The 12,098-nt window shown below is 34.3% G+C and overlaps 1 protein-coding gene across 3 annotated transcripts; it reads right to left on the bottom strand.

Annotated features, from left to right (window-relative positions):
- Positions 1–3,740: 3,740 nt before the first annotated feature.
- LOC147395344 (uncharacterized) lies at positions 3,741–9,939 on the bottom strand. 3 transcript variants are annotated; one of them, XM_086451351.1, is made up of 16 exons: positions 9,784–9,939; positions 8,640–8,796; positions 8,218–8,329; positions 8,020–8,136; positions 7,468–7,572; positions 6,908–6,991; positions 6,634–6,749; positions 6,312–6,413; positions 6,104–6,217; positions 5,920–5,985; positions 5,485–5,551; positions 5,300–5,353; positions 5,150–5,224; positions 4,919–4,954; positions 4,623–4,711; positions 3,741–4,244 (listed from the first exon to the last, which is right to left on the bottom strand). In XM_086451351.1, the coding sequence occupies exons 2-16, from the start codon at positions 8,657–8,659 to the stop codon at positions 4,226–4,228; spliced, it is 1,176 nt and encodes a 391-aa protein (XP_086307477.1). In that variant the 5' UTR covers positions 8,660–8,796; positions 9,784–9,939; the 3' UTR covers positions 3,741–4,225. The 3 variants fall into 3 exon arrangements, with proteins under 3 accessions (XP_086307477.1, XP_086307478.1, XP_086307479.1); XM_086451352.1 differs by having other exon boundaries at positions 3,747–4,244; positions 5,929–5,985; XM_086451353.1 differs by lacking the exon at positions 3,741–4,244 and having other exon boundaries at positions 4,406–4,711.
- Between the last annotated feature and the right edge of the window lie 2,159 nt (positions 9,940–12,098).

Here is a 12,098-nt window from a genome sequence, read left to right as displayed (position 1 = left end):
CTCGTGACACATAATTGTATATGTTTATGGGAATGTACGATTGTGAGAAAAATTTTATGGTTCTAACCCATACCATGTCAGGGGCATATGTCAGGGGGATCAGAAAATCACGACTCATTAGAAAAAGTTAAGGAGATTTGCCTTAATGAATAGAGACAGATGAACTAATGTTTTATATAAAAGATTAAGATCTAATGAAATGGAATCTAAGATGGCAAATGTGCATGGATGCCATGTGGCATATTGGTGCATTCTTAAGGGTTTATGGCTATAATTAGCCGACATGATACCTTGACAAGTGGCAAAGATACTACAGATGGATCAATGAGATCCTTCCACCTCATTGTGTGCCTAGTCAAAGTGGTTTCTATTTATGACATGTGGAACTATTTAGGCTTAACAACAAGGGATCAACATTAGCTTAATGCATCTTCATGTTATAGCTCATTTCACATAAGATATCTCTAATATTTTATAGTTCTACCCAATTTTTTTATTTTATAATATAGCTAAGACTTAATGATACTAGCATCCCTAATGGATGGCCAATGGATTCAGACTCGAAATCTATCATCAATCTAACAATTTGGGATTTCTATAGAGATTTTGGGATTTGCATAGAATCTAATTCGATAAGCATGCGAACCAATAAGATACGAGATTGATTATGTAGCAAACATGCTTCAATCTGATAAAAATATATATATAAATTATGTCATATATTAATGCAGGCAAAAATCACAAATAAATAGAGAGAATAGGGAACCCCTTGGAGTTCCCCTAGTGGCAAGCTGAGCCTTGATAAGTTCCTTAGGAAGGGTAGGTCTGTTTGAAACCAAAAGCAATGAATTCCTTGGGGCCACCCTCAAGGGTTTGGTTGACTCTACCTCGACTCAACCAATTGCATATAGGATTTTCTGAGGGGAACTGTTTGTGTGATAGTGGGATTAGTCTCACCCGAAAGGTGAGGATACCCACAATAAGCAATAAAATAAAAAAAAAATGCTCCCAACCCATTTAAATACAAAATCCAATGGTTGAAATTTATTCTTAGGATAAGCATCGCCGAGATTTGTGTTATCAAGATATACATAAATCTCAACCATCAAATTTTGTGTTTAAAGGGTTGGGACTATGTGTTTTTAAATGAATCATTCTTAGGAGTCAACGGATCCCAACCCTCTATATATATATATATCCAAAGACTGCCACATTTATGTAATGAATACAATTCCAAAAACAAAAACAAAAAATAGAATTGAAAAAGAGACAAATTTTCTTTGTGGTGTCTTAAACTCCGACCAAAACATGCCACATAGACATCGTTTCTATAAAATGGGAACGGGATCCAAATTCTAATTATTTGATCCATATTTGTCAATTTTTATAATAGAACCAAAATAAAGAAAGTAGTCCTTTCATGGTGTTTTTAAACCATCAACCTGTAGTAGACATTTCTCTACATTGTCAATACTAAATTTATATACATACTAAATTTTGGTTCTACTTATTTTAATGTTCTTCGACTTTTGTATCTCTCTATAATTCTAATTTTATGTTGATTCTTTCTCTCTTAATTTCATCAATTAATATTAGATCATTGGTAAACAATTTTTTTTTTCTTCTATCTGTAATATTCTAATAATTATTTTAATTTTAATTTTGTATGGTGGGTTGGGTTGAAATTTTAGGTGGGAGTTCTACATGGATTTGCAATTAACAATACTGGGTTACATGGGAACAAATCCTATGTAGCCCATATATATATATTTTTTTTGTAGTTAATATCGATGGTGGAGAGTGTGCCACTTCATCAAGACAGTTTCATCTAATCGTTTAAGTTTACGAGTTCAGTGAGCGTCCATTTTCAAACAATTGATCTGAGCAAGAAAAAAGTTTATTTTATTTTATTTTATATCTTATCCAAACCATAAGAACAAAAGGAACAAGTTTTTTTTTTCTTTCTCACATCTACAATTTACAAGACATTTGCTGCAGACAAATACAAGTGATAGTCAAGTACTGGAATTGTTTTCGAATAAATATTAACGTTATTTTTATTTATTGAAGGTATTATAGGGATTTCACATGTAAATTTCATTATATGATAGAAATAACAAATAATATAGTTTATTTTAGAGATCTTTCCAATGGGTCCATTCTCATTATTATCTGACTTATATATATATATATTTATTCAAAACTTTTTTTTTATCAGTTTAATTTAAGCATAGAAAAAGCAAAATAGAAGATACTAAAATTTTCTTATAATCATCGTAAGGAGAAAAGGAATGGACTCATTTCTTTGATGGGATATAAATATCATTTAAGATTAAGTGGAATAATACTTTAGATAAGAAAATTATTATAAAAATTCTCCAAAAAAGTATGGGTATCTATGACCTCTTTCATATTGATATTAGAGACTTCTGATCACAGCCCAACAGCTGTTTGACATATAGTGCAAATGACATAAAAAATAAGAGAGGAAATTTCTCTCTTGCCACGGATGAAAATGAAAATTTCCTTGTGACATTCAAAAAACATGTTCCAACAAATTCTATGAACTTTAAAAAAAAAAAAAACCTTTATTTTTCACCGTGAAGTTTTTAGTTTAAATTTGGGTACTCAGTAGCCATCCATTTTCAATTCTCAAGATCAAGCTTGAAAATCTTTTTTTGTTTTGTTTTGAATATGAGTTTTTTCATAAAATCTAGAAGGTTATGGTGTTAGATTGAAAATGTGATAATACATGTGGGTTCAATGAACCATTTTAAGATTTTAAATCTTAAAATTAAAATTCGTGGGCAAAAAATCATTTGTGGTTTAGTTGTTGCAAGGATAATTTTGACCCAAAGTCTATACAATTTGTTTTGGGATTTTCAACCTATGACCTCCCACTGGGGCATCATAATATATGATCAATGATGGAAGGACTCTGCAGTGTGCTCGATATGGTGCTTTGATACTAATGGTGGCACCTATAAATGCAAGCTATGCTGAGGGCTCCCCATAAGCGCTTACCAATTTGCAAAGATTGATAGGAGAATGGTGTATACTCAGAGAAGGCGTTTAAGCGGTGTGACGAATGGGCAGATGAACATAGGCAACGTAACCCATTCAAAGTGGGTGTTCCACCCTTTACGTCTATCATAAGTAGATCCAAATTTTGACATTCCCTCATACCAAGCCTAAAAAGTAAAAGAGTTGTTTGGAAATTTTCACTAGGTCTGTATCAGCTGACATGGCAATGTCACAGAAACATAGACCTTTTTCTTTGTGATACACAAAGAAAAATGATCAATGGTTTTGTGCCCTTGCCACATCAACCAAATATAGACCAAGTGAAATTTTTTGAGTCAGAATCATTAGCGAAAGCAAAAATATTTTCAAAGAATGGACAATGATAGAAGACAAACAAGCCAATCCTATAAGCAAGCAAATGCCCACCAGTGACTTAGCATTGCCTAACATAACCATGCAAATGTATACCCATTAACTGGTCGTTGTACAATGTCTTGCCTTGTAAGCAAACATTACATGTATCAATAAAAGTTCCCATTAGAATCATGATAAACGGACACTCTTTGTACGCTCTCTGACTTGGCAGTGCATGGAACCATATCTTTTTCTTCGGGATACACAAGGAAAAAGATCTATGGCTCTATTCACATGCCATGTCAAGAGCGTCAGTTTATCATTAGTCTTCCCATTAAGTTGGGTGATCTCATGCTGCACCCCTCCCTCTTTGCTGGGCGACCCTAGAGATTTATCCCAAAAAATTACCCAGTACATGTTGGGTGAAGACATTGGCTCGAAGATGAGGTTAAATGTGTTAAAAATTATTTACCATAGAAGTCAAAGAGACTGAAGATGACACATTTCATCTGTTTGAAAACATATGGGTATTATATCATATGTTGGATCTCTGCTGCATTCCAGGCATGGATCTTGTACCCATCTCCAAACAGGTTTCAGAACGTAAAATTGAAAGCCTTAAAAAGGTTCCCAAGACTGAGATTTACACTAATTGAATCAATCCGAAAATTTTGGATGGTCAAAGATTGCGGGCCATAGATCTGGATTTTGTTACACATGGTTATTGCCAAATCCAATAGGTGACCTAGCATTTTAGAATCGTAGATCAAATTGTCAAGTGTGCAGCTCAACATTTAGTATGGGTCTCAGATTATAAGCATCATATTTTCTCTACTGTTGTTTGTCCTCACCACATAATCAACCACCTTTTACACAATAATAAAAAAGAAGCTGAATTAATAAACTTTGAGCTTTATAACAGTGGATGTAAATGGCTTATGGATTGCGGCGAAAACAATTGGAAAGAGATGAAGCAGAAGGGGAAAAAAAAAGTTGACAAAGATACAATGAAGCTATATTTAAGGTATTGTTCTATAGGCACAAAGTAAAATTTCATTCTTGTGTAATCGTCAAAAGCTATGGAAAATGTGGGGACTAAAGTTACTCTTCAAGGAAGAAAATTTAACTTGGAAAAAATGAAATCTCTCGGAACCCTTCGAGAAGAAGGAAAAGTGAAAAGACTCGAGGCAATCACAGAAATGGGGGAGAAGAGGTAAGAGTTTAGAGAGAAGGATCCAAGTTACCCCAGTCCCATGTGTTCAATGTATTCTTTGTCGGCATTGGAAAGACGATTTCGGAACTCGGTCCACTCACTTCTGCACCTCTCTCTCACCTGCATTTGAAGCAATTTAGTTCAGAGAATCTTGATGTGGTTCTTAAAAAAAACAGAAAAGTCTATGTATTTTCCTTCTTAATATCAACATTTGAAGCAACAACTAGATGGATTTAAAAGTAACTTTGCAATAATTAGTAACAAAGATAGCCAAATCATTTCGAAATATTAAGGGGTAAAGAAAACGGCTGATATTATGGAACGTACCCCTTCCCATGGTGCTTTTCCATTATCTGACTCGCCCTGCAAAATTTTCAGGAATTTTTTGAGTGGTGAAAACAGAAGATTGAGAAAGAAAAATTAAATGATTAAGATCATGAGATGTAGATATTAAATGAAAGAGAGAACTTGTCATCAAACAACTTCAACATAAATTTACAAAAGTACAGAAAGACATTATTAAGACTATTTTGCAAGTTAATTCAGATATATGTTCACCTGGTCCCCAAGAGAAGGTATGACTTGATGAATAACCCATTGTGAGTCAACCACACCAATCTTTTCATGTGCAGGCTGCCCAGATAATTAAGACAAATAAGGAGTGAAATGTCTTTCTAAAGGTGCTTCGGAAAAATAAAACTCACTGACCTCAACGCATCTTCTTAGTGCAAAGTCCAATCCCCATCCATGCACCAAATCATTCTACAAGTCCATTATCCAACAATCTGTTACTGGAAGGTAAAAAGCTGAAGCATTCAACATATTGGATCCCAAAATTGGGGAACCAAAATCCAAATAATCGAGAAGTATGTTCCTGAATCATCCAACTATACCTGAATCATATGCCACACACAGCGCCACGCTTCACGAGAAAATACAGGGGCCATAATTTCAACAAAACTAAATCAATGAAAAGAGTTACAAAATCAGTAAGCAAGCAAGAGAGAGAGAGAGAGAGAGAGAGAAAGAGCTCAATGCATGACATGGACTTGTGCATATGGGTACACTTTGTTGTCCACTTGTCATCAAGAATGTTGAATCAGTGGGCCCACACCTTAGTTTAGCAAAAGCCAAAAGTTACACCATTTATGTAACTCTAACCATGTACTTATCCCTACCCAATGATCAAATGTTGCCCATGTCGAAAGAATGCTCCTTAACAGCCTATCTAGATCAAGAGGTGGTATTATTTTACAGCTATGGTCCATCCAAACATGTGGATGGTCTAAACTGATGACCACACACACACACACCACACACACACACACAGAGCATACGCAGCACATGGAGGCAAATGTGGGTCGGTACACCAGCCTGGTTTCTCTTCTGTTTCCCTGCACAAAATCAAGACATACACCAACTTTTTGTAAACTGGACTATTATACAGATTCTCACCCAGATTAAAAATATTTATACTAAATTATAAAAAAAGTGAGAACTTAGAAATCCTACTTGTGAACTTCACTGTCACCTCTCCTCTTTGTCATCTGCCATGTCAAGCCTTTATTTGGCTCAAGACCTGGTTGAGAGATCTCCAGACCATGTTTCTTTACCAATGTAATATACCTGGTAAGGATATGTAAATATAAATACAAAGCATTTAATCTGTTAGTTTTACAATTTGCCAAGAACCTTAATTAAAGAAAAACACGGTGTTTACTTCTCTGCATTGAAGTGTTCAACTCCAAGATCTTCATCCCATATAAAAATGTAATCATAAGCTGCTACTACATCTGGGTGCAAAAATCGTTTTGCATACCACCTATAAAAGATAAAAAAAGATGTCACAAGTTAAAAATCGTATGCGAGATTGAAAGTTTTGCAGCAGAAATAATAAAGCAGAAAAAACAACCTAATTCTTCAATAGAATGCAGAAGGTACTGAACATCTAATTAGATCTTCAAGTGACAAGATTTCTTCTACCTATAAGGTGCTACCATAGGAATGAACCTAAAAACATGCAAAAGATTATAAACTTGTACCATTTGGTTTGCTTCTTTACGCTAACATGAATCGCACGCTTTGACCACTCAAATTGATCCCATTCACTTGTCCGACCATCGTAGTGAAAAAGCAAAATTGTGAAATCCTCAGAAAACTACAAGGAAACCGAAGGAAAGAAAACTCAGTATCTTAGTCAAAGAATAAAGAAAAGTAAAAAAAAATAATGATAAGAGCCACTCATATAACCTTTTTAACAGTCACATTGATATTAAATAAATGTAAAAAAATAACAATAAGAGTCACTCATATAACCTTTTTAACAGCCGCATTGACATTGTTCCTCTGATTAATCCCAACTGTGAAAGTCACCAAGCACTTTGGCCTAGTTTTCATATCCTGCGGGTTTCAAACCATTGATGGTACGAAAAATAGGTCTCATTTTTCAAATATTCACCCAAATTCACAAGAAATGGAAGCCTTAGACATTTTGCCTGCATACCTATGCTACCACATTTTTTAAACCAAACAAAGCTGCTATGAGCCATAACAAGTATACAGAGGGAAAGAGTATGAAAAGATTGGACAAAGCATGCTTTGATGAAAAATATGCCTTAAGAAGCATGGAATGACCGAAAAAGACTAAGGTAGGTGACTCCAAACAGCTGAGCTGAGTCTTTGATGATGAAAGGATGAAACAGAAACACTGTCATACACAGCCATATCTCCACATTATCTACTTACCTAATTGGTCCCATTTCAGGCTAAGTGTATGCAGGCAAGCATGCAAAGTAGTTAATGACACACGGTGAAGAGAGATATACATAAACAAAATGTCCAAAACAATCAAGACCCACTAAAATGACAAAGCATACCTCATTTGGGTCACCCCATAATCTGCGCAAATAGAAATCTGTTTCGGAAACAACAATCCCTGGAGGTAGTGACTCTGCACCACGAGGATTCGTTGCAACATATATCTGCAACAAATAAAAGAAGCACAAGAAAGGTCACAACTCAATTGGATTTTAAGAAGGTGAACAAATTATTGTGCCGATTAACTGTTTGGTTTCTAATGATCAACAGTACAACCACATTGATCATATACCAGAAACAAGATGTATTAATACCACACCTAATTCTTCAAGATGGAGGGCTCACACTAAAGCATAGTCAACAAAGCGAGTGAATAGTGGAGCAGTAAGTATCTGGAATCGAATCCCAAAGACATCTGGTATTGCAATTTTTGAACAATATTGCAATTTTTCATGTAAAGTAATGCCCATTTTAAATGTCATTTTATGCATATAAACACACACACACAGATGCACAAAACTATAATCTATTTTTCTTTTCTTCATGCAAAACAATCTTGAACAAACTATGTAGAAATGCATAAACAACTAAACAGTAAAGAGGATGAATACCTTTAAACTACCACTTGATCTATTCAGATCAAGGTTAAGCCGGGTAGATCTGATTAATCTATTATCATCAGAAGTGTGCAAATCTCTGGATGATAAAAGGCCAGAAGGTAGGTTAAACTGTAAAGATCACAACATGTCAAAGGATTGTAAGTGTCTGATGTAACCATAAACAAAACATTAGTAAATTAACATCCATACCTTGCTAACTGAAACAGATGGAAATGAAACACCAACAAAAAATCCACACACAACTCCCATAATAGTCATGATAACGAGTCTTGCACTGCTGTTTGATTTTTTAAGAACTCCACTGCAGAACAAACACTTGAGACCCATCACCATCCGTGAGTAATAAAAGAAATTACACTTGAGACCCATCACCATCAGTGCAAGAATCCTATCTTACTAACTTATAAAGTGTAAGATGAACCAGAGGAGCAGAATCTTAAGCAGTAAATATAATTAAGAAGCATATAGAAAAAGAGAGCTTCTATTGCCTCACCAACTTTTGCTAACGCCACACCAAGATGTGTGCTAATTCTTTGGTGATTTACATATGAATTGGAGTGGCATTAGCAAAAGTTGGTGTGGCAATAGAATCTCTCTATAAAAAAACAAACCTGCGATGAGTGGTCGCCATCTTGAAATGGTAGTGCCACTCAACTCAAAATTCAGCAGTCGAATTTTGAGACGAAACCTTTAAGTGAATTTTGAAGCAAATGCAGCATTCTTCAGTAAAATGTACATCTTTGCTGAGAGCACAAATGATCTTGTAAACTGTTCAAGCAACCAAGAAAAAAGGAAAATTTTAAATTTTAAATTTTAAAATGGCCAAAATGACAAAGGGAAAATTACCAAAAGGGGTCAAATGTCACATTGATTAAAAAAATATAAAAAACACTAACATTCTAAATTTTACTTAAAACAAATTAAAGCATTGAAAATTCCAGCGTTTTAAGCCTTTGGTAGGTATTTTTGTCATTCAAATTCATGAAATAACATAAAACATTTGACTGCCCAATGAGTTACTAAAACGGTGGACAGTCCAGCGATTTAATTTTAATTTTGTAATTTTTTTTTATAATTAACTAAAACTTTGACCCTTTTTTGGTAATTTTTCAAATAAAGAAATAAAATAAATGCATTAATTCAAATGGTGTTCATCAAATAACATTACAGTGCTTCCATTAACACAGTATGGAATTATAATTTAACAACCATATATTCGACATCCCCAAACCCTCAGTTTGGAATTTGGAGTTACCCTAAGTGATGATAACATTTAACTCAAGAACAATATTTTACAAACGAGATACCGGGAATCAAGCACTATTTAGTTTCTAACAAAATTGATATGATTTTTCGTTAGTGTGTCAAACAGGGATTTAAAAGATCGGGTTTTTCGCAAATAGATTCCTAATTTCGCACCAAATTATTTTAGCCTAATTTTGAAAAAAATAAATAATTCCATCAAATCTCGAAGAATGTCCAGAGATTCATTCAATTAGCATAAATAATAAAAAGAGATCATAAAACACTATCAAATTTTTTTTTAAAAAATGTATATAAATCGAAATTAACCCTAGAAGTTCAAGAAGAACGTTATGAATCAAATATCCACTCTAATCCACCACAGATCGATCGTCTGAAAATCGATAATTTGAAATTAAAATACTTGAATCAAAAATGGAAATTTAAGGAAAAAAGCGTAAATTACACAAGAGATTCAGATGCATTTGGAGAGATTAGGGTTAAGAAGCTTACGAAATTTCGATCGAACGTTTTCGATGAGAGAGACGTAGCTATGGAGCCATGGAGTATTGGAGTTTGAAGTAGGAGAAGTCGTTTTCCTTCTCTTTCAAATGAGATCGATTTTTATTTTTTTTCTTTAGAGAATTATTTTTTGATGTGACGGAAATGCCCTCGAAAGTTTCGTCTAAGTAGTAAGCACGACTGCCCGAATCAAGCCTAAACTCTTAGGGGGCGTTTGGTTCTGATTGTAGAACCTGATTCTTGTTCATAATCAAATTTTATAATCCACAAAATTATTTGTTTCGGATTTATTGAAGTTGTTTTTTAATAATCGGAACATAATACCTTTGAAAATGGAAAGAAAGAAAAAGCTCTTCAATTTGTTTATTTCGCATGAACCGTTTGTAGCGTTTTGACGCTAAATAATGGGAAGAACGTGTAACAAGGTCTTGATCACGGGTTCAAGTTTGTATTGGGTAAAATACATCATTTCAGCTTTGCATGGATAAAGCGCTTGAATTTCGTGCCTTAGGCCCCTTTGATGCTCAAGTGTTTATAGCTTTCTAAGTGTCCATGTCAATGTACATTCATACCACTTTTATTAGGAGAAGGCCTACACTAGGGTACCGCCTCTTTCATTAGTATGCTCACCTCTTCTACAGACTCCGTCGTCCTCATTGTTTTAAAACCCGTTTTGACATCTCGTCTCATCCATGAATGAGATCGAATTGTCTCAGACGAGTTTTCTTATTTATTCCAGTTGTCTCATTCAAGAATGACATAATCGACTGAGTTTAATAGACACGTCGAATTTGAGATGATTTGTCAATCCATCTCATTGTTGGACGATATCAAGATGAATCAAACAAATTGTCTTAGTCTCGACTGAATTTTTAAACCACGGTCCTCCTTATCATCTCGTACTAAGTGGCGTTACCAGTAACACTGCCCTGTCATCGATGAAACACGAAATCCAACCCTTGCTTGCACTGCCACATGCCTTCGAGACTAACGTTAACTACCATGTTCCCTTGATTCCTCTGTGCAATATGCGCCATCCACAAAGTCTTACAAAAAAAATCTAATCAACTATCTATTAAAAGAGGCATAAAAGAGAAGGATTCCTTCTCTTTTATGCGAGACATGGCCCACTATTCATTTTCAATTAAATGCATGCCCTCTGCAGTTTTGTGAATATTTGATTTTAATAATTCATAATCAGAGTCAGATTCTACAATCTGAAACAAACACCCCCTAAATCACCCCAAAATAGTATTATGGCATAAAATGGATCGGGGCTAGGTCGGATTTAGGTATATTCAAATTCAAATCTAAATAAAAAATTTGGACCTAGATCCAAATTTGAATCGGATCATACTAACTAAGTCCATATCCAAACTCATCAGTTCAGTTTTAATTGAATTTCACATTAGAAACAACATGCATCGAGTGGGGCAGGGTACCATCAATTAAGAGACATTAAACTATATTAACCCACTTTTTTATTATTAGTTAGATCTACTCCAAGATGCAAAACCTATAAAATTGATTCTACGATCGATCCCTTGAATTTTGTGTCAAGTCTGACCCATTTTATATTGTATATAGAATTACTAACAATTTCATGTGCTGCTCCTTCTGCGTTGAATCTTCCTAATCTTTTTTGTTTTTTCAAATTTATATTTTTGATTCTGAATTTTTTTCATAAAGATTGGTTCCAGAGCCACCTCACAAAGGCGTGGTCCATATTATCCATTAAGACACTGAGTTATTGGACAAATTGCCAAGATTTTGAGATATGAAAGGTGATGTTAATTTGTCCTGAAAATTTGATTAAGAGGCATGTTGGAGTGACCTTAAGATTGGATCTCATATCGCACATTTTGACATGAAAGTGGATGGGAATCATAGACACTTTTTCACTTGTAACTTGAGAAAAAGCATCTATGATTCCCATACACTTTTATGTCAGTGCGTGCGATGTGAGGTCCAATCTTGAGGTCACTTTAACATTATTCTTTAACCAATATTTACAAAGATCACCGACACTAAATTTACCATTAAACATGTGAATGGAGAAAGTTAAAAATATCAATTTAAAGTAGAGGAACCAAAATTAAATCAAGTTTTGTAATCTGGTTTTGAAAATAAAATCCACTAAAAATTAAGGAGAACAAAAATCAATAAAAAATCGACTCAACAAAGTTCCTTGAGGGGCTTCCACGATTAATTGATCCTCGTAAAAATCTTCTAAAGAAAATCTTTTAATTAAAAGACCCTATGATTTCTACTATCAAAGTTTTAAATACAATAACAACTACAACAAT

Source organism: Akebia trifoliata, chromosome 8 (genome assembly GCF_017979445.1).
Source record: "Akebia trifoliata isolate Shusen 1 chromosome 8, ASM1797944v1, whole genome shotgun sequence".
NCBI lineage: Eukaryota > Viridiplantae > Streptophyta > Magnoliopsida > Ranunculales > Lardizabalaceae > Akebia > Akebia trifoliata.
The sequence above is the reverse complement of the archived record's forward strand: the minus strand, read 5'-3'. Positions and strand labels throughout refer to the sequence as shown.